This window comes from Astatotilapia calliptera, chromosome 23 (assembly GCF_900246225.1).
Source record: "Astatotilapia calliptera chromosome 23, fAstCal1.2, whole genome shotgun sequence".
Taxonomy (NCBI): Eukaryota; Metazoa; Chordata; class Actinopteri; order Cichliformes; family Cichlidae; genus Astatotilapia; species Astatotilapia calliptera.
The window spans coordinates 2,453,568-2,476,054 of NC_039323.1; the positions used below are offsets into that span (position 1 = coordinate 2,453,568).

A 22,487-nucleotide genomic window follows, 5' to 3' on the forward strand; every position below is an offset into this window, starting at 1 on the left:
TTCTCACACGGGGCACTCTGTCAAGTGAGATCTCTCACTGTAAGCCAATGACTGTTGCCACGTGGAAAGACTATCAGGAGAACAAATCAGGGAGTGCCAATTCTTAACCACGGCTCTTTCCCTGTGTCATTCTTTCAACCAATCAGACAGATGCACATTCTCATGTAAATCTTTCTATAACTGCTAAGATAGTTTACTCTCTTTTGGAAGTTGACTGCTTGCAGACTGTAGTTTTCTGAACAGAAGAGATCCATGTATGTGCTGATTTTTGATCATCCAATGCTTTAATAAATACACCAAAAGATGAAGCGTTTTGACTGCAGGTTCCTAAAAGTGGATAAATGATCATGATAACAATGGTGATAGCAAGACAATATAAAAGACTTTAAAATATAAAAACAAAAAAACATAAATGCATAATTTTGCCAGTTGCCACTTTTATTTAACCTTTAGCAAACAGCCAAAAAACAGAAAGTGCCCAGATTAAGCTTGTAGTGCAGAGAATATTCCATTTATGACACCATTAGCTCATTATTACAGGAAATACTCAAGTTAACATGTTTCCTCTGAAGTCTGCAGCCTCTCCTGTGAGACTGACAAAGAAAGCAGCTTTACTTCTTGCTTTCTTTGACCAGTTGTTCCACTTCCTTCATGAAGCGCAGGCAGAGCTCATCCTGCCACGGCAGAGCAACACACTGAACCGCCACAGGTAGACCCTCGCCACCAGTCACTGCCTGAACACAAAAACACACTCCTGTCACTTAATGCTCAGCAGCTGAACGCACCACAGTCTCCTTCATCCACCTACTGTAATAAAAAGAAACTCTATAAATATTGGAGCCGCAATAGACTGATCTGGTTCAGTTCTTGGTTCTGTGTAAAGTCATGTTAAGTACATAGAATTGAAGTGAATGTCCAGAGTAATACATCACATTTTTAAATAACATTCCACAGAAAAAAAATTGCATTTCTTAATTTAGCTATTACAAGATAAAACTGATACTAAGGGAAAAATTAGATTCAAGCAAGTAATGTTTATTATTACTTCAACATGCACAGATGAGTAATAGGGAACATCAAACGATGAGCTCTACATAGCCCGAGACAGATGTGCTACAGCAGCTGATTGAAACCACATTAAAGTACACTGACGCACATTCACAAGTATACAAAAAAAAAAATGTATCTGTATTTTAGACTTTACATCAGGGGCTCCTGACTTGTTGTTGCTGCATGAAAAGCTAGCCTGACACTGAGTCTATGACACCAGATTTACTAAACAGGGCAAAAGAGCACAATCCCCAAATAGTGCGGATAGGCGTTTAGCTAGAAAAAAAAAAAAAAAAGGTTTTGCAGAGTTCACGTGAAAGTTATGTACAGGTCCGTCTCAAAAAATTTGCATATTGTGATATTCATATATGTCATATTTGATCCGACCAATAACAAAAAAGTGTTTTTAATACAAAAAAAGTCTACCTTCAAATAATTATGTTCAGTTATGCACTCAATACTTGGTCGGGAATCCTTTTGCATAGATGACTGCTTCAATGCGGCGTGGCATGAGGCAATCAGCCTGTGACACTGTTGAGGTGTTATGGAGGCTCAGGATGCTTCGATAGCGGCCTTAAGCTCATCCAGAGTGTTGGCTCTTGCGTCTCTCAACTTTCTCTTCACAATATCCCACAGATTCTCTATGGGGTTCAGGTCAGGAGAGAGAGTTGGCAGGCCAATTGAGCACAGTAATACCATAGTCTGTAAACCATTTACCAGTGGTTTTGGCACTGTGAGCAGGTGCCAGGTTGTGCTGAAAAATGAAAAAACTTCAGGCATTTCCCTCGCCCCAGTCTTCCTCCAGACTCTGGCACCTTGCTTTCCGAATGACATGCAAAAGTTGCTTTCATCCAAAAAAAAAACAAAACAAAACAAAACAAAACAAAAAAACCAAAAAACCAAAAAACAGTACTTTGGACCACTGAGCAACAGTCCAGTGCTGCTTCTCTGTAGCCCAGGTCAGGCACTTCTGACGCTGTTTCTGGTTCAAAAGTGGCTTGACCTGGAGAATGCGGCACCTGTAGCCCATTTCCTGCACACGCCTGTACACGGTGGCTCTGGATGTTTCTACTCCAGACTCCGTCCACTGCTTCCGCAGGTCCCCCAAGGTCTGGAATTGGTCCTTCTCCACAATCTTCCTCACCTCTTCTCGTTGTGTAGCGTTTTCTGCCACACTTTTTCCTTCCCACAGACTTCCCACTGAGGTGCCTCGATACAGCACTCTGGGAACAGCCTATTCGTTCAGGAATTTCTTTCTGTGTCTTACCCTCTTGCTTGAGGGAATGATGTCCAGAATGATGGCCTTCTGGACAGCAGTCAGGTCGGCAGTCTTACCCATGATTGCGGTTTTGAGTAATGAACCAGGCTGGGAGTTTTTAAAAGCCTCAGGAATCTTTTGCAGGTGTTTAGAGTTAATTCAGATGATTAGGTTAATAGCTCGTTTAGAGAACCTTTTCATGATATGCTAATTTTTTGAGATAGGAATTTTGGGTTTTCATGAGCTGTATGCCAAAATCATCAATATAAAAACAAAAGGCTTGAACTACTTCAGTTGTGTGTAATGAATCTAAAATATATGAAAGTCTAATGTTTATCAGTACATTACAGAAAATAATGAATTTATCACAATATGCTAATTTTTTGAGTAGGACCTGTATGTGTACGCGTGTACATCTGTGATCTCACATATTGTCAAAGTGCATGCAGCTGAATATGTGTAGATCCACCAGTAATAAGTAATGGTGTTTGAGCACAGCTGATGTGCTGAAAACCGTGTGCTGTTTACAATCCTGGAATTATAACTGTTTCAAAATGTATTTGTTAAATTTTATCAACATAAATACATTGTTTAGTATGATGTCCATCAAAGGTCTGATTCTTCTGAGGATCAGTGCTGTCCTCCTCCCTGTTTCTCCATTTTTTGGCCGCTTCTCTTTGAACCCTATTGCACAGGCTGTGAAACTGAAGACCTGAAAGCAGTTTTGTTGCCGCTGGCATTGTGTGACTCGTTTAGCTTGAAGGTTACAAGTCACCTCTGACTTCATTGAATAAATTTAGCATTGAGTGCAATTTTCCCTCAATTTTTCACGTGTCTGAGTGAACACGCAAACTGCTTGAGCGGTCCCTTGGACCACTGTGAGCAACAGCAGACGTGTGCACTGTGGTCACACCAGCATCGAATCCATCCAAGTTACATGGTTTATTAAAATAATCCAATTACAACGTTTACATTTATGTTAGACTACTTTTAATTAAGTGCTTTAGCCCACTTACAATGACAATGTTAAAAAAAAAAAAATCTAATCATTGACCTGTGTAGTATGTTAACACTATTGGAAGTAAAAATAACTTGAACTCCAATTTCAAAAACACAACTTTCTTTTTTTCTTTTTTTTTTTTTTTTTTTTATAAAGCTCTGACTTGTATTATGAGTCTGTGGTCTGTGAGAGAGTCCTGTAACTCTGTCTGCAAAATACAGTAAATAATGACCAATGCTGGGCAATTAATTATATAGTAATAGGGCGATCGTGGCTCAAAGAGTTGGCAGTTCGTCTTGTAATCGGAAGGTTGCTGGTTTGAGCCCCGGCTCGGACAGTCTCGGCCATTGTGTCCTTGGGCAAGACACTTCACCTACCGCCTACTGGTGTTGGCCAGAGGGGCCGACGGCGCAATATGGCAGCCTCGCCTCGGTCAGTCTGCCCCAGGGCAGCTTGTAGCCACAGCTGCCCTGGGGCAGTAAATGTAAACAGGAAGAAAACCAAACATTGCAGATATTTTTATCATAACTCTGGTTTTACGTGGCCGATCAACACAATTTAAAAACTGATATAAAGTCCACACTTTTTCCGTCAATTGCTCCGTCTGTCCTGCTCACATCTCCAATGGTTGTACATGTTGTCATTAACATGGCTTCACTCCACATCAGCCGCTTTGCCAGCTAAAAGACCGGTGTCGGCACATAAGGACGCTGCCATAGCCTGTCAACCACGTTGATTAGCTGCGTATATACGAATGTGAATCGCATCATTGGCTGGACTACGGGATAAGGTGGCATCGTTCTAATCCCATACGGGAGCAGCCAGTCACTCACTGACTAACACTGCAAAACAGAATTGTTAAAGTATTCATTTTAATTTCAATTCAGGTTAGAATTATTTTGTGCGCAACGCAGATTTTCTGTGCGCAGAGATCGTGCCAGCAGTGCGCAATTGAGCACGTGCGCAGCTTAGAGGGAACATTAATTGAGTGGTTTGGTAGTCAGTTCCTTGGAATGGTTAGTCTGATTGCCTATCGATCTTGCTTATCGGTTGCAGTTGCACATGAGATACAATCAGTTGATTTCAACTCATATGCTGCAGGGCGAAAATAGTGACACAGTCAGTTTAAATTGCAGAAAAGAACGAGCGTTAAGTTACAGTGAAAACGTCCAGAACAGAAACAACTGCAACAGTTTTTAATCTACTGCACAATATTTTGAAGGCATTTATCTGCTATAAAAAGACAGGCCAGGAAAATCTGATTCACATTCTCTGTATTTTATCCTCAGTTACTTTGACACAAAGGCATCTGCTGTGATGCTTTTTTTATACAAATATAACAATAGGGATATGTACTGATGAATGATCAGAATTATAATATTTCTGGAGATCTGAGTTAAAACTGAATCGACTGGAGTCAAAATCAATACGCAGCACTAATTTTATGGAGAAATACGAATGTAATGTAATGAGTTGTGTAACAAATTGGCTTCACCTGGGAATAATTAAGTAATGTACTGGATGTCCTGGCCTGACACAACGTGTTAGTAAATCTGGGTCTATGTTCTCACTCAGTCTTATCTCACTGGTACATGTTGCCTACCTCTTTGAAGAGTTTGTCCCACATGTCCTGATAACAGCCCTTATAGTTCTTGAGTTCCTCCTCATCCTTTTTGGTCACTGTGGAAACAGTGACTACACCCGCAGGAAAGGTAAGGAGATTGTAGAGCAACGTGTAGCTGGCAGCAGCTGAAAGTGTAGAAAACAAAAATAAAGAAACATAAACACGATTCTTAGCCTTTAAAAATGTTGTTGAATGTTGATGTTTAAAGTGTTCACATTTTAAACATCTTTAAAGTCCTTAGATTACAGTATTTTAAAAACAAAGTGATAAATACAGAAACTAAGTTGTCTGTCATACTGAGTGAATCATACTTGAAAGTTTGCCACAGTATAAGAAGTTGTAGGCTGGTCCAGTCACAGGACACAGCAGCACGTCAATGTTGCAGCTCCTCCAATGTGCTATTGTCTCTTGAATGTAGTCCTAAAGAAAACACAGGAAATCTCAATTTCACCTTCAGACTTTCATACGTGACCATGCATCATCAGCTGACAGTACCTCAACAGCAGCATGTTGCTTCCACAGCTCTGGAACAGATCTAAAAATGAAGCAGAATGTTTGGATATAATTCCTAGCACATGGAAATGTAACAAAGAAACGATTCAAGCACAAATGAACAATTTCAAGGATACTTTCTCACCCAACTCCACAAAGAGCATCAAAGTTGGCAGAAACACGAGGAAACTGCCAAAAGAAGACAAACTGAGGTGTAAAATTAATTTTCAAACCAATCTCTAAATTAATATGTTCCTGTCACAGAATTAGAGGGCTCACCACAGGTTTGAGCAAGAATGAAATTGTTTTCTTCAACCACTTGGGAAAGCCATAAGGAAAAACCTGAGGCTCCAGACAAGGGTCCACAGGTCCCCCTTCCCTAAAATGAAAGAGATCATTGGCACAGGAGAAAACAGTCTGTTCAGAGACACTGAACTGAGAATTACTGTAATGGTTTCAAAAAGAACCACAACCCCATGTTGCTCGTAAAGACAATGGCAGCATGGTGATGTTTAGTGGTTAGAACTAAAAAGAAACAAAATCTCTAAATGTTAAATGATTTAAGTTTAGAAAACAAATGGTACTAACTGACTTATTAAATGGAACAACTCACAGTTTTTGTAGCAGGGTGGTAGCTCCATCTGCTAAAAAACCCTTTATCAATAGTTCAGGGAAAATTTGATCCATCTTCAGTGGACAGTAAGGGACGAGCTAAAGACACAAATATCAACACTAAGGACCTATGACTCATATCACATACGTGGCTTGACAGTGATCATAGTGTGTGTGGTGACGTCTTACTGTGTGTCCTGCTTGCTCTAGCAGAGCTTTGACCTCTCTGACGCCTCGGGCCATGCTTGGAGATGGATGCGTGTAGCCATCGCTTTCCAAATAACCGATCCTTAGAGGTCTGGAGCTTCTGTATATCTAAGGGTCAATCTTTTTTACTTCCTCAGTCAATTAAACATAATCAGTTTGAAAAGGTTAAGATTACAGCCTGTAAAGTTAGTTCTGTATCTCAGGACATTAATAACAGGTGAGGTAAGAGTAATATAAAGTGAAGCGTTAGGACAACCATGTATCCGCTTAATTTGTAGTTTTTAACCAAAAGAATAATCATTAACAGATTATATGAACCTCACAGTACAGGACACACCTCCATGTTAAAAGGTAATGGTGGAACAGTGGGGTCCAAAGAAAACATGTGGTCACAAAGAAGTGCCTGCATGCACAGAGCCAGGCTGTCCACATCTCTTGCCATGGGTCCAGGAGATGACGGCACTAGTTTCATACGAAATATAAAGCAGTGACTCAAATATTTGAGACAGTTTGTGTCTGTGAAATATTGCTATACAGTGGTTATGTAACTACATTTACTTTATATGTAAAGTACATATGTTTCTTACCCGACTTTTGCCCTCGATAAATTGGACGAAGGCCCTGTAAACTAATCATTACACAAAAGTGTTAACAAAGATAAAGTTTAACTCAGTGTAACTCAATGTGTAATACATTTCCAGGAAACTGACTGAATGAGACCCACCTGAGCCGACCTGCAGTTGGCTTGAAACCACAGATTCCACAGAAGGATGCAGGAATACGGATACTGCCACCTATATCAGTGCCTATACCAAGCAGGGAGCCCCCTCCCCCAATGAGAGCCCCCTCCCCACCAGATGAACCTCCAGAGGTCTTCTGGGGGTTATGAGGGTTCACAGTCTGCCCGTAGATAGGATTACTGCAGTCATAGCTGTCAACAGACAGTTAATGAGTCTCTGCATATTATTTTCATTCATATTTTCATTATTTGCACATTTGGAATGGACAAAGGCAACTTAACACATGCACTCAGTTTTAAATGTGCTGTAGATTTTTATGTGAGTAACTGATAAAAGATGTACTTTAAAAGAGCTTGAGGCAAGTTGGTTCTCACAAAGGGAATAGCTCCTTGTTTCTTCAGGACTTGAACGAGCACACTGTCCTTTTCAGCAGGCTGGTCCAGGTTAATGACCACACCACAAGAACAGTCATGATTCTAGTGTTGGAAAAAACAAAGATGATAATGTTACATCAAATACCTGAGCTATGATGCTCGAGAACACTGTACCATACTTATAAATACTGATGGGAAATACTTTAACTGTAACTGAAATTTGCATTGCATAACCTTTGTAATACCTTAAATGTAATATTTTCTTTGATGCTAACTGGAACTCCGTACAAGAGACCATCCTTGTTGGAGCCAACAGTTGTCAGCTGGTCCAAACTCTCCAGCAAAATTTCAGTGCAGCAGTTTAGCTTTTTGTTTACAGCCAGAGTCTGTTGGAAAGGAAACAAGCACAGACAGTTTGAGATTAACTTATTCACCTAAAGGGATTTTAATCTTTGTAAAATATTAAACTCTTGTTGGAAACACAGACATTACTTGACACATCAGTCTGTGTTGCTTATATGAATATTATTATCCAGTGTGTCTAAACTTTAACTGTAATAAGACAATTCTGTGTAAAATGAACTAAAAAGCAGTGAGTTGTAAGTAGGAGTAATGTCAAAAATAAACATTAAGATAAGTCTGACTAATTTAAATGATTACTTGTTTAAAAAATGACTTTTGCTGTATTTGATCTATTATGAAAGATTTGTGTCATGCTGGATATTGAACCTTTTCCATGTAAGAGTAAAGCACATCCTCGGGGCGCAGTAAACCTTCGTTCAGCTGCTGTGTCAGCTCAGACAGGGAGAGCGTCAGGATGAAAGCAGAGTCAGTTGTCGGATGCTAGGAGACACAGACCCACACAGAATCATTATGTTATTATTTCTTTTAAAGGCTGCAACAAAGAGACGGAACCACATCCATGTACAGATTCAGGATTCTTCCTTCCACTTTTTTTTTTTTTACAAACTTTCTCAAACACAGCAATGAGTTCACTGCACTTAAACGGTTTGCACAGTCATAACTTTAATTTTCATGCTCAAGTAGGCCCAAGCATGGAGACATTGAAAAGTGCCAGTATTTTGATATTTAATAACTACACCTCTGCCAGGTTAAACTGAAAGCAGATCATTAGCTGAGATTATCGATAAAGAGAAACTAGAAAAATCCCTAAAGCTCTGAACTCTCACCGACTGTTTGTACCGGAGCACCGCCTGCTCTGCCCGCTGCAAGCTCTCATCTCTCCTGTTTCTGGCTCTCTTGATCTTTTCCTCCGCCTGTCGGAGGCTGTTGATCTTTTTCACCCGCACAACCAGGTATCCCACAATGCAGGCAACACCAGTGAGCAGAGCCGCTGTCCAGTTGTCCATCTTCACTCTCTTAATAAACAGTTCAGTGTTCTGCGTGGCTTTCGTCTTTGCCCTGTGGCTGCAAGATGCAAAAATCCAAGCGGACCTAACAGTCAGATGTTTAAACACGACGACAGGCTTGTCTTGTTTTAGGCGTGGCCGTGTTGTGTACCGTAGCTTCCCTAATCTACATGCACAGCAACATGTCCTTTCATTTTAATAATAAGCCACATTCCAAAATGTAAAATCTAATTAGTTCTCAGAATGTAAATAAATTATGCAAAATCTCTGCCTTAAAGAAAAGTACAGCTTACTTAAGATTGTTGAGTTAGAGCAACTTATTCATTGTGAGTACACAGCAGTAAGAATAGCTTGATTTTTCTGAGTGAGAAATACTAAATGTTAACTGACATAAACATTTATTGTTCAGCAAAATTAAAAAATAGTTTGTGGTAACTTACGTTTTAACATTTTGCTTATGTGACCAAGTGGTCGGCGGAGTTATAAAAGAATAATAAAATGACAACGCTATAGGGGAATTTCACCCCCAGGAAATATATATTTAAGAAAAATAGATAAAAGGAATAAAGAGAGGCCGCACAGATTCAAGGATGCACACCGAGGCAGATTGGCTCCAATATTAAAACTGTTTTATTTATAACAAAAATAAATAAAATATTAGAAAATCAAATGTAGCGTCGTGTTGACAGTGTCCTAAAGTTTTAGGACACTGTCAACAACGACGCACCACAAGAAGAAAATCACTACAGCCCACCCGGTGCTGTACAAAAGAAAGTGCGAAAATGACCCACCACCTGAGGTCTCAGGGCCACTGGCACGTCCTCCGTTCACCGAAATAAAACACAGAAATACGTTAAAAGAATAAAAGGACACTGAGCGTCCGGCTCGCTACAGATCATAAAAAACTAAAACCAACTTTAATTAAAGAAATCACGCGCGCGCGCGCGCGCACGCACACAATACTGGAAGGCGTACGCCCCACGAGTCAACTACAACTCCAGCAACAATCCAGAATAAAATAAAATAAAACCAGGCGAACCAGAAAAAGGTAAGCCTACAGTTTCACGACGAGACAAGACAAGACAGCAGGCTCCACCGAGGAGGAGCCCTCACAACACCAGCTGGGAAGGCGTTTCACTCTTCCGATTAAGGTCGGGCAGTTTGCCAGGGAGATGTGAAGGCAGCAATCAAACCCTATAACAACAGATAAATATAACCTTAACCTCCGGTAATTGTGAATGCTAATAAAAGTAGTAGGACCGGAGGCGCTATACTCTCACTGGTGGAGATAACTGGAGCACTTCTCTCCGCAACGCCGGAATAAAACAAACTGCCGCGCTGTAGCTGTCATATGATCTACTCGCTTGCTGATCAATCCGTTGTGGTGTGCCAGCATTGGCTGCTGCTTTTTGCCAAACGGATGGGAGGAATAAACCAGGAGAACACCGGCTTTGTCATGGTCCTGGGTCGGTGACCCAGCGCTTTGAGTTTATGATTATTATTTTCTAGTTTATTCTGTTTTTGTATTAGTTCTTGGGGTTTGGTTGTCGTGTTTCTTTTCCCTACCTGTGTCTCCCTCTGTGCTCTGTACAGTGAAGGATATAAAAAAAACAACAACAGCAATAGAATAATATTAAACACAAAGTGAACCCGTCTTCCTTCATTAAATAGGTTCTTTTAGATGTTAAGGAGGAATTGACTTAACCAGGCTGGCGGAGAATGAAGACAACCGGACACCTGCTGCAGATGGGGAATCAGTGAACTTTTTATTTGAGACAGAGACAACCTCTCAACACAGCTCACATCAGGAGATTCCTCATATTTGCTGTGAGGATGGGTATATATTCTCTAAAACTTACAGGAGGGGGTTGTGAGGAAAGTGCTGCATTAGCAGAAAAACAACTCCATAAAAGGAAAGCGGCCTTGGGTGTTCTAGTCTCTTCGCTTGCAGATATCTTGCACCTGCAGGATGAGGCGATCGCTTCTTATCGCTCTCAAGGCCAAAGTCGTGAGCACATTTTTATTACACAGTTGCACAGTAACTTTAAAGCTGAACAATATTTAAAGCTGAATAATGTTTGATCAGATTATATTTTCTTCAAATCCCCCTTTTGACCCATCTTAAATGGGTCAACACACAAACATAAGTAACATTCAAAGGAACACAGAGACGTGTCGAAGCCTGGCTCGAAAAACTCCTCGGGTCTTAACATTTGTCTTTATCTGTCATTGCAGATGAGGAGAAAAGAGTCCAGGCACCACCCTGCCCAGGGGTCGGCTGCAAGCAGTCTCGGTTCCCGACGAAAGCAGTAACAGCTGTCCTGCACACAAGGATACAACGAGTTAGTGCAACCAGGGTAGTGACACAAAATTAACAGTTCCTGTAACTCAGCAACCAAAAAGCATAAGTAATGATAAAAATGTGGAGAGTACAGAGTATACTATAATAATGAGAGATATAAACGTGAAAATGTGAAAGAATAAATCAACCGTAAAATAAACTCAGAACGGTAACTGCTAAGGACATTCAAAAGTGAATATGTTAAAAAGTGAGGAAGGGGTGTGGAATAAAACAATTTATATCCAGTGGTGGGAGTACACATTCGCTCAGGCTTAAGTCCGGAGACCCTGAGAACATCGCTCAACCCTCACAACCCGACCAGACACAGTTCAACCAGATATATCCTTCAAGAGGAAGTGGGTGAGGGAAACAATTAATAACAAGCCTAATACAAAACACCACAGAGAAACAACCATTCTAGAAGAATTTAAACAAGAGAAAGACGATAATGTTCGTCACCCTCACGATCAGAGTTTTCATCATCCGTTGGCGAGGAGGTGGGAAGTTGACTAGCCAATAAAGGCATCTGCCGGGCGAGATCCTTATCCTCAGGAGTGAGAGCTGTAACAATCAGTCTGTGGATGAGGGATCGAATGCATGGAATACAACAGCAACCGCAGGTGACTAGGATAGCAACAAAAACTGAGATGGAAACTAGGATGGAAGCTACAAGGGCCTTATATTTGCCAAACATGTTAAGCCAAGAGTCCCACATGGCAGTATCAACGCCCGAGTGTTCCTTCATTTTAACAGTAAGAGCTGTGAGACCAGTAATAGCTTTAGTGAGGGAACCATCAGGAGCTGTGTTATTGGGGATATAGGTACAGCACTCCTGACCAAAAAGGCTGCAGACTCCGCCTCTTTCTGCGAGGAGAAAATCCGTTGCGACCCTGTTTTGGAAAGCCATTAGGGAAGTGGCAGATAACTGTGCATGCACAGCTTCAAAACCATCTCGAGTGTAATTAGCCAGCAGTTGCACATTAAAGTGAATGTAGTTAATTCTGTCTACATTCGCATTTATTTCAACCATCCAAAGTATCGAGGCCCATCCTGCTTTAACCTGGTCTCGCAGTTTATATTCATCGGGGACCCCACGGGGTATACCTACAGCATCAATATAGGTTGGATTATGAGCTGAACCTGGGATTAGAGAACGTTTAGAGCGGCGTTCAGAGGAGGATGGGAGGCCAACTTCGTGTACTTTTATAGAGAGATCTACTGGAGTGACTAAAACAGGTAAAATAAGAGTTATAAGAGCGCAAAGACCTGACGCATCCCGAGGGAAACCATCATATAACTTGTTATTGCCACACCACCACCACAAATCAGCCCTAGCCGTAGGTCGGAAGTTTGGTTTCATAACCGTCATCTCAGTGCACCAAGAAGAGTTCAAGCTACCTAGTTTTACTGCATTGCCAGTCAGGTTAATACAAGTGAAATTGTTCACAGCTACATCTGAAGAAAAGAAAGGTGGTTTATTAGAGACCGAGCGTTGAGTTTTAGGAAAGTGGTTTTCCAGATATGAGCAATGACCTCGTTTTGTATTGTTCATAAGATGCAGGAGGCATGCACTATTGACTGGCGCCGGTACCACCCGTAAAGTGGGGCGGGCTCCCATACAAACTATGCAGTCGGAAGCCGTCTTGTCAGCAGCTTGTTCAGCTAGTAGTAACCAGTTGTTTGTTGCTCCAGAAATACCGGTTAGAATTTGGAAGAGGTCATCTTTAGACATTTTATTTGTGTCTACAATGCGTATTCGGCCGTTTCTCCCCCCGTTTGTATATGTCACCGGAGGGCCATTAAAGGTGGGGTTATCATCTTTAACTACAGAGCTTGGAGCTGCACCAACGCTAGGGCATATTTCCATTTGCCAATACAGGGCGGTGCGATCAGTCCAAGGGGCAAGTATAAATTGTTGACAGGAGGTCAAGGCCAGATCCTTTAGGGTAAAAATTAAGCCTGAAAGATCCGGTTTTTTTGCTATTCTGAGCATATTTTGGTTTCTCCAGTGCAAAGCCTGACCCCTAGAGTGCTTGGACCAATCGAGGTCCGTTTCTGACACTAAACTGGACCACTTCCACTGATGCCAACCTCCCAGGGTTATATACCACACTGAGGAGGAGAGATGTACTGCAAGGTTAAAAAGATCCCCCCCTTGGTCTTTGGTGACGGGAGTGACTGGGAAGCTCGCGAAATCTATTTCGACTACCCAACTTTTATTGTTGGGGACACAGAGAGTAATCATTCTAGTCGTACTTGGGGTGCAGGAGGAAACCGTGTGTCGTTTTTTTCTAAATGGGTCGGGCGTGGGCAAAACTGGAGAGGAAGTGGTGGGCAAGACCCTAGGGGCTACATTTGTCAGATTGGGACTGTCAGAAGGGGGCGAAGCTTTTGAACTTGAAGGTGTCAGAAGTGTCGGGGGCCCTTCACAGATCAGGATTATGCCAATGGGAATGAGACCCAGGGCCAGGAAGCAAACAAAGACGCAACATCTTTGCCTGCCTGTCATTTCAGGGGGAAAGGGCCAAGACATGTTTACTTAGCTTGGATGTCGTCTAATAGAGGATGATGGGGCACAGAAAGGTGGTCCAGTTCCCCCCACCTCGCCAAGGGCGTGTTCTAGGAGTTAAAGAGCAACAAAAAGTATCAGTGACACAACTTTAAATGAGCTTTCAGCGGTTAAAACTATTGCAATGTAAAATGTAAATCTTAAAAACTCAAGCCAATATAAAAGCAAAGTCATAAAAGATGTTAAAAATAAAAAAAAATGTTTAGTTCAGTATGAAGAACACCCCCTTTTGTAACCAGCCGGCTTTTAGGTTGAGTTTTGGCTCCCTCAAGTGGTTGGTGATGCTGTTGCAGCTCCTTCTGACAGGTCCTTCTGCACCTCTCTCAAAGTTCTTCCTGGTTCGGTGGCAGCAGCGCACTGTGTGTAATGAAACCAGGTGTCACCTTTCCCTTCGAGCCTGACAGCGTGGGAGGTCCGCTCTGTTATGCGGTAAGGGCCTGTCCAGCGAGGCTCAGCCCACTTTCTCTTTGTGACTTTCAGGAGGACGTAGTCCATTCCAGGTGTAGCCACCTCTTTCAGCTCTTGCTGGTTTCTTTCAGCGACCTGTGAGGAATACTGGGCAACAAAACTGCGGAGCATGTTATAATATGTCCTCGGATCGAGGTCTGAATCAGCTTCATCCGACATTAACAGGCGAGAGGAGGGGCCAGGAAAAGGCCTGCCATGCTCCAACTCAAATGGAGTGTAACCAGAGGTTTGATTTACTGAGCATCTTATGGACATTAATGCAAGAGGCAATGCCTTAACCCAATCTAATTTGGTCTGTGCACAGATTTTAGCCAATTTAGTTTTTAGAGTTTGATTCATCCTTTCCACTTTCCCCTGGGACTGGGGGTGGTAAACTGAGCCAAACTTATGTTTCAAACCTAATGCGGCTTCAACCCTCTGCAGATCGTGGTTCCTGAAATGTGAACCATTGTCCGACCTTATGACCTCGGGAAACCCATGCTGTGGTATATAATGATTAATCAGACACTTCACCACAGTTCTACTGTTTTCACTTGCTGTCGGCCAGGCTTCTGGCCAACCTGAAAATGCATCCACAGCCACCAGCAGGTACCTGTAACCACCCACTCTGTCCACCATGTCTGTGTAATCAATGATTATTTCTTTCCCTGGGCAAAGTGGGATGGGGAAGTACCCTGCTATTGGCTTGAAGGCGGGCTTGATTCCAAATTGGTTGCACTCCTTACAGGTTTTAACCATGTATTTTGTCATGTCTTTTAGATAAGGGTGCCACCAGGCGGCTAAGTTCCTCATCATTTGTGCAGGTCCCACATGCCCCACTCCATGTGCCTCTTCCATTGCTGTCTGTCTGACCCCTGGCGGTAAAATGGGCCTTCCATCTGGGCCACGCCAAACATCTGTGTTTGTGGCCCCTCTTGTTACCCACAATGATTTTTCCTGGGGGCTGGCTTTGTCCTGTAACTCTCTGATTGTGGCTAGGCCTAGTTGTATGGGTGGTCTTTCTGGAGGGGGTGTGGCTTCTGGGTCCATTACCATAATCAGGGAGGGTAAGTAACCAGCTGTCTGCTTAGCTACTAAGTCGGCCTGTTTGTTACCTAATGCCACTAAGTCCAATCCGGCACTGTGTCCTTTGCATTTTACCACTGCCACCTTAACAGGTAACAACAGTGCTTCCGCTAATTCCCTCATTTCCATCTCATGTTTAATAGGCTTTCCGCTGGCTGTCAAAAAACCAGCTCTTAGCCACTGCTTGAGCTCCACATGCACTGCTCCCACAGCATAAGCTGAATCACTGTATATATTCACTTTCTGTCCCTTTCCCATCCTTAAGGCTTCAATCACCGCTCTCAGTTCAGCTCTCTGTGCAGACTGTTGTCCTGTCAACTGCTCTGCCTTCACTGTTTTCCATCTCATGTCTGTCTGTTCCACTATTGCCCATGCAGCCTTCAACATTCCACTTTCAGTTCTGAAACAACATCCATCTGTGAACCAATCTTTTTCTGCATCCATTAGAGGTTCTGCCTGCAAATCTGGCCTGATTTTCTCCTGTACCTGCACAACCTCTTCACACATATGTGGTTCCCCCGATCCCATGTGATCAGCCATGTTTATGCCTTCATGTGAGTAGGTGATGTGTGGTGCTTCCAAAATGGTACTGAGGCGTCTCTGCCTGAGTGAAGTGAGTGTGAAGGCCTGTGAGGAGACGTAGGCTACCACACTGTGTGATGTCAAAATTTTTAGTGGGTGGTTCATCACTATGTGTGCTGTTTTCTGAATGATTTTTGCAAGTCCAGAAACGTGTTGTGTGCACGGTGGGTGGCGTTTTTCAGTGTTGTCCAGCATTACGCTTACATATGTCAACACTTTTCTCTCTCCCCCTTTTTTCTGGAACAGGATACCATTGATATGGGTTCCAGTTCCAGAAACATCAAGATGAAAAGGCAAAGCATAATCTGGCACAGCAAGGTCAGAGGCGACAGAAAGCTGTTGTTTTAACTTTATAAACGCCTGTTCTGTTTCTGTAGTCCATGAGAGGGGAGCAGAGAGGTTTCTCATGCCTTGTTCATTTACCAAAGCGCGCAAAGGGGAAGTAAGGCCAACATAGTCTGGGACATAGGTCCTGCTGTAACCAGTCAGGCCCAAAAATGACAACATGTCTTTTACAGTTAGAGGTTTTGGATGGTGCAAAATGGAGTTCCTGTGTTCTGGGGACAAGGAAATACCGGACTGTGAGACCATGCGGCCTAGAAAAGAAACCTGTTTTCTTGCAATCTGTAGTTTGTTTTTGCTCACTTTAAAACCTGTGTTGGCCAGGTGTTGAAGCACCACTCTGGTGGCCTCCAAACAGATGTCAGCCGTGGGGGCAGACAGCAAAAGGTCATCCACATATTGTATTAACATACAGTCAGATGGTAGTGGGCTGGTTTGTAAAAGTTCTTTCAAACACTGATTAAACAGTCCTGGGGAGAGGGCAAATCCCTGTGGTAAGCGAGTGTAACGCCATTGTCGGCCTCTAAATGTAAATGAGAAAATGTCACGCAGTGACTCACGAAGTGGGAGGCAGAAAAAGGCATTAGCCAAGTCAATGCAGGTGAACCAGGCATGAGATGGTGGGAGGTTGGTCAAGGCAACATAAGGATTAGGCACAGGCAAAGTAGGAGTGCCAAGTAAGGCATTAATCCTTCTCAAATCATGTGCCATTCTGAACTTCCCCGTGCCTTTTTTCTCAACGGGTAGGATGGGCGTGTTCCACTTAGAGCAGGAGGGCTCCAAGACACCGGCAGTGACCAAACCAGAAATTGTTTCTGCAATCCCAGCCTCAGCCTCCGGTCTGTGTGGGTACTGAGGCTGCCACAAAGGGGTAGCAGATGACAGTTGAAAAGAGACTGGCTCCACATCAACTAAACCTACATCTGTGGGTCCAAGGGACCACAAACAATCTGGAAGAGAGTCGAGTAAAGGCGCAGCATCACAGTGGTCTGTGTGTTCTCTGCCATGTGACCCGCTGACCACTCCATGTTGCAGTGTTGAGGAATTAAAGCAATCATTTAAAATTTGGTATGTCTTGGTAGATGGAGAAAACAAAACCTGTGGGAGTTTTGTAGGTGTCCAGTCAGCGGCCGCAAGGGAACGTTTAACCATTCCACCCAGCTCCTTAGCCTGGTGTCCAGGATGTAAGGCCAGTGACACATGGGGAGCTGCCTCATCAGACATCATGTACCACTGTAATTGATCTGTTGTAAAAGTAACCGCTGCTGCCACTCCCTCCGGTGCCGCAAAAATGCACGACATGTTCAGAGACCAAGCCCGCCCCTCACACTGCTCTTGGAACATGTGCTGGTACCAGGTGGTGTCATGCCTGTCATAAAACAGTGTAACATGAGGTGGGTCAGGGGGAGGGACATAAGGATGTAGGAGTGAGAGCCACGGCCGCCATTGCTGAAAAGCAGTACAAACTCCTGGTTCAGCAGGTGTTTCAACTTCCAATAATGCCCAGTAGATGTCAGCAGAGTCCGTCAAACAGGAGGAGGGTTGCAGCAGAAACTGACCACCTCCCTCTGGCCCATTAGAACAGGGAAGCACAACCCCAGTAGGGAGAGTCACAGTTAGGCCTTGTGAAGAGCAGAGTATTGTGGCTCCTAATTTAATCAACAAGTCTCTTCCCAGTAAATTCACAGGCGCCTGTTTTGAACAAACATAGCTGTGTAACAAGGTCTGATCTCCAACCGTTGTGGGGAGGGGCACGGTGTAAGGCAGAGTTTTAGGTTCCCCAGATATGCCCACCACTGTAATCACTGTGTCAGTAAGTCTTTCACGAGCAACATCCTTAATGGTGGAGTACGTAGCTCCAGTGTCCACTAAAAAGCTGCTTCTTCTTCTATCTACAGTTATGGACAGCATAGGGTCCGCCGTTGTCCCTTCACCGTCCTGGGCAGTCTGTGGGGTGTCCTATAGCTGGGGACCACCCTCGTAGTACTCCCACCCCATCACAGGCATCTGTGGGGCCGGGGGCACTTCAACTAAAGCACCACGAGGTCCACCTCTGTGGCCAGGATGCTGATAGGGCCCACCACGGGCTCCCCTGCCTCTTCCAGCAGCCGGGTTCAAAGGGCACGCTTTAGCCCAGTGTCCAGGTTGTCCACACCGGAAACAAACATACATCTGGCCTCCCCTACCACCTCCCATCTGACCCCTTCCCCTGAAACCACCTCTGTTTCCTCCAAATGGGGAACCTCTCTGCCCATAAGGGGCCGGTGAGTGATAAGCACCATACTGGGGGGGCTGTGGATCAGTTGGCCATGGGTTCGGATACAAATCAGGGGCAACTGGACCAGGAGGGGGAGCTGCAGCGGCCACAAGCTGCTTTTTAGGCTTGTCACCTTTTCCACCCAGGTCGTTTTTAGCTTTCTGCAGCTGAACCTTCAACAGTTGCAACTGTAAATCTTCGACGCTCTCCGCTTTATCATCAGACTTAATCTGCACTTTGTTAAGATTAAAAATCAAATGTTTCTTCCAGATTGCAAAGTCACAGTCCTGCAAATCAGGATTATCCTCCATTTTCTGGCTTACTGACTCCGGAATGCCCCTCAGCACCGCCCTTCTAAACCACATGCTCTGTGAACAAGTCCTACTGGGGTGATGACCTGTATGGTTCACCCAGTCTTCAACAGCCTGATTTAGATAATGGGTGGGATTTTGCTTTCCCTCCCATTTAAATTTCTGTAAGGTGCCTTGATTTTTGGGTGGGAATTGTTTGCGCAGGGCCGGTCCAATAAACCTCAAGGCCTGCATTAGTGGCACCTCGTTCTCATGCGTGGTAGTACCCGCATTTTGTTCCAGGTCCGCTGCCTGAGATCGGGATGTGCACCTAGTTATAATAGCTCTAAAATCTCCCAGTGCGAGGTCCTGTCCAGCTGTGTATTTATCCAAACCAGCCAACCAGGCATTCCCTCCCTCCATTATGTCAGGGAGTTTGTCCACTAGGGCCTGGACATCTCCGAATGAATAAGGTTGATACACTGGTCTACGTTGCGCTTTAGTCTGGACCAGGGGAAACATGCCTGGAGGCTGAGGCACAGGGCCCTTAGATCTAGTCTGATATCCTAAACTGGGAGGGGTAGAGGGGGGTGTATGGTTAAGGTCACTGAGTTCATCATCAGTATCCTCAGTTTCTTCCCCGCCTGGTGGGGTATCAGTGTCAGCAAAAACGTGGGCTAAACTCATCTGTGTTTCCGGATCCTGACGGCCCACCAAAGACATGGTAACTGTGACATTTGGTGAAGTGCCAGGCTCAGTTTTTGCAGTAGCGGTCAGATCTCCCTTAACAGCGACAGGAGTGCTGGCAAAGGGGTTGGACCGGGAAAGAGGGGCTGACGCAACACGATTTTTCACCTGGACCACTGACCTATGTTCATTTAAGCAGCTGCGTAATGCTGCTTCTTGATCAGTTAATTGTTGTTCAGTGGGTTCCTGTCTGTTCATTCGAACCGCAAATGGTGCGCTCGCAAATGGGTCAGTTAGGCCCTCAGATCCGGTTCCAAAACAATGGGACATGGAAGAGGGGGCTCTACTACTAGCTGAGGATGTCGCCGACAGAGAGGAGCTTCCTGGGCAAAAATGCTTGGTATCTATGGGAGTTGGAGCTACGGGCGGTTCTTCTCCAATAGTCATTATTCCACCAGAGATATTAAGTACCGGATATATGCCTGCTGAGGGAGGAGTTGAGGCAGAATAGGGAGGTGGCTGAGACCTATTTTTCTTCATGTGTGGTTTTGCAGTTTCCCATAAACACACCCAGTGATTAAATTTAGCTTTGCGGCCTGCGTGCTTATCTGCTTCCTTTCTGTGTCTCACCCCGCTCATCACACCTGCACCTGCTGCTGCTGAGTTGGCTTCTTCCTCTTTCTCTTTTGCCTGCATAGCCTTATTCTGCCAAATTATTCCCCAGTTACCACTACTCCCCTCGTCCTTTCCCTTTTCTTTCATTAACCTTTCAGCTGTTTTCCTCAATGACTCTTTCTGCTTTTTTGCTTCTTTAGGCTGGTGTGTGGAGTTGATGACTGTCTCAACACATGTTAATTGTTCTCCCAATGTGCTAAGAATAACACCGGGACCCCAACCATCATCATTAGTTTCTCGATCTAATTCTCCATCCATTTTACTGTCAATGGAGGAGTGTTCTTTTATTGATTTTAAAGGAGAATTTGGGCCAGCTGGGTTTCTGCCTCTGTTAGGCACTAACAGCTGGGGCGCTGCTTTAAAGGTGAGTCAGCACTGAAATATCCCTTCAGGTGTTACCAAGCTTCTACCAAACCGGAGTCTGGCGGGTAACCTTGCCTAGAGCTTCCTGATAGGGGTGCTAGTTGGTTGTCACCTTGTTCACACGTCTCATTCACACTTCATACATTACCTGCAGTCACTCATTACCCTCCTTATGTATGTAATAAATGTGTAAAAAAAAATTCTATGTGTGGTGTATTATTTTAACCAAAAGAGGAACCTAGTTCCTTTAATTGTGTAATCTGTGAACAACGGAGAACCAAACTGTCCTGCCCAGTGTTCCACAGCAAGCATTCAGCGTGTATTTATGTGTGTCCAATATCAAACAGAACATCAAAACATTTAAAACACTAAAATCATCGGGGTTTTAAGAAGAGATCCGTTTTCTCCTATTGATCAAAGGGACCCCTCCTTTGGACTCCAACCAGTACTTCTCCTTTTTAAGTTTTAGAGGATCTTTTCTAATAAAGTCCTCTGGGCCTTCCTAACCCTTCTGTAGTTTAGAGAATATTACTAAAAAATATTCTCAAGGCCTTTAACCTTTTAATTTGTTTAGAAAGGCGTTACTAATAAACCCTTTCAAGGTCCCAGACCTGCACTGAGGTATTTATCCGACACCGGAGAGCAACCCGTCGGCTGCAACCGTGGTCAGACCTCAGTTCACTCTTATCTTTATTCACTTATTCACTTATTTCTTATTCACTTATCTCTTATTTACTTGTCTGATTCTCAACAAGCCTTAAGTAAGCCAGACAATTTTGGTTATGAATTACTAGGAGTTTGGACACTAAGTATTTTTATAATGTTCAATATAGCAGAAATAAAAGGTCTGCTTACCTTGTTTTTGTGTGCACACAGCTTTTGTCCAAACTCCGTTCACTCAGACCACTGCCGATGTCCTCCCATCCGTTCCAGTTGCCCTGGAGCGGATCCTGTTCCGTGACGCCAATTGAAGGATATAAAAAAAACAACAACAGCAATAGAATAATATTAAACACAAAGTGAACCCGTCTTCCTTCATTAAATAGGTTCTTTTAGATGTTAAGGAGGAATTGACTTAACCAGGCTGGCGGAGAATGAAGACAACCGGACACCTGCTGCAGATGGGGAATCAGTGAACTTTTTATTTGAGACAGAGACAACCTCTCAACACAGCTCACATCAGGAGATTCCTCATATTTGCTGTGAGGATGGGTATATATTCTCTAAAACTTACAGGAGGGGGTTGTGAGGAAAGTGCTGCATTAGCAGAAAAACAACTCCATAAAAGGAAAGCGGCCTTGGGTGTTCTAGTCTCTTCGCTTGCAGATATCTTGCACCTGCAGGATGAGGCGATCGCTTCTTATCGCTCTCAAGGCCAAAGTCGTGAGCACATTTTTATTACACAGTTGCACAGTAACTTTAAAGCTGAACAATATTTAAAGCTGAATAATGTTTGATCAGATTATATTTTCTTCAACAGGTCCCCGAGTTTTGTGTTGTAAAACAGTTTGTGTGTGTCCTGTTTTACTTTGTAGGGCTGTGTCTCGTTATGCCCATTAGTTCCAGCTGTGTCCCCTCCTGTGTGCCGTTTCCTGATTACCTGGTGTGTGTATTTATATTTTGTGTCTGCCTGTGCTTCTTGTCGCGTCATCTGTGTTTCTCTGTGAATCTCCTGTGTAGTCTACATTGTTCCATGTTTCTTCGTGTCTTTCTGCTCCTCGCTCTATGTCCTCCATTTCGTATTAGTTTTCCCAGTTTAGGTTTATGTTCGGTTCTGCCCACACCTTGGTTTTGTGCACTGTAAATAAAACCCACTTGCACCTCCGCCATTGTCTGCTATTGGATCCTCCTTTCTCACCCTCCACACGACTGCCGCCCCAGCCGTGACAGGCTTAACTTTATATGGACTGGCGCCACCCTGCAATCAATATGCAGGTGGGTTCCCAATTAACCTAGTGGCGCAGCCGAGAGCAAGCGCAGTAGAGCGAGCGAGGGAGAGAGAGAAAAAGAAAGGCGAGTAGCCCATCCGGCTACACTTACAAATTAAATGCAACTAAATCCCATTAAATTTGTATCACTGTTGACTTAAAAGATTTCTTGTCCAACAACACAATAAACAAT

The 22,487-nt window shown here is 43.7% G+C and overlaps 3 protein-coding genes across 3 annotated transcripts; all 3 read right to left on the minus strand.

Annotated features, from left to right (window-relative positions):
• Positions 1-450: 450 nt before the first annotated feature.
• LOC113016816 (vitamin D3 hydroxylase-associated protein-like) lies at positions 451-10,314 on the minus strand. Its single transcript, XM_026159955.1, has 16 exons — positions 10,294-10,314; positions 8,548-8,785; positions 8,087-8,200; positions 7,603-7,743; positions 7,326-7,459; positions 6,968-7,174; positions 6,831-6,871; positions 6,581-6,705; positions 6,226-6,351; positions 6,038-6,135; positions 5,704-5,803; positions 5,570-5,613; positions 5,428-5,467; positions 5,244-5,352; positions 4,912-5,057; positions 451-734 (listed from the first exon to the last, which is right to left on the minus strand). Exons 2-16 carry the CDS (start codon positions 8,725-8,727, stop codon positions 612-614), a joined length of 1,728 nt encoding a protein of 575 aa, XP_026015740.1. The 5' UTR covers positions 8,728-8,785; positions 10,294-10,314; the 3' UTR covers positions 451-611.
• Positions 10,315-13,799: 3,485 nt separating this feature from the next.
• Positions 13,800-18,046, minus strand: LOC113016798 (uncharacterized). Its single transcript, XM_026159935.1, has one exon. It carries the CDS (start codon positions 18,003-18,005, stop codon positions 13,905-13,907), a length of 4,101 nt encoding a protein of 1,366 aa, XP_026015720.1. The 5' UTR covers positions 18,006-18,046; the 3' UTR covers positions 13,800-13,904.
• On the minus strand, positions 18,045-20,419 carry LOC113016802 (uncharacterized). Its single transcript, XM_026159941.1, has one exon. The coding sequence runs from the start codon at positions 20,259-20,261 to the stop codon at positions 18,054-18,056; it is 2,208 nt and encodes a 735-aa protein (XP_026015726.1). The 5' UTR covers positions 20,262-20,419; the 3' UTR covers positions 18,045-18,053.
• Positions 20,420-22,487: the final 2,068 nt, after the last annotated feature.

Coding starts and splice junctions, on each gene's coding strand:
- LOC113016816 (XM_026159955.1), bottom strand. CDS start 8,727: ATGGACAACTGGACAGCGGCTCTGCTCACTGGTGTTGCCTGCATTGTG. Junction 7,460..7,602: donor AAGAAAATATTACATTTAAG/GTATTACAAAGG, acceptor TTCCAACACTAG/AATCATGACTGTTCTTGTGG. Junction 6,872..6,967: donor CCAACTGCAGGTCGGCTCAG/GTGGGTCTCATT, acceptor TGTAATGATTAG/TTTACAGGGCCTTCGTCCAA.
- LOC113016802 (XM_026159941.1), bottom strand. CDS start 20,261: ATGGATGGAGAATTAGATCGAGAAACTAATGATGATGGTTGGGGTCCC.
- LOC113016798 (XM_026159935.1), bottom strand. CDS start 18,005: ATGCTGTCCATAACTGTAGATAGAAGAAGAAGCAGCTTTTTAGTGGAC.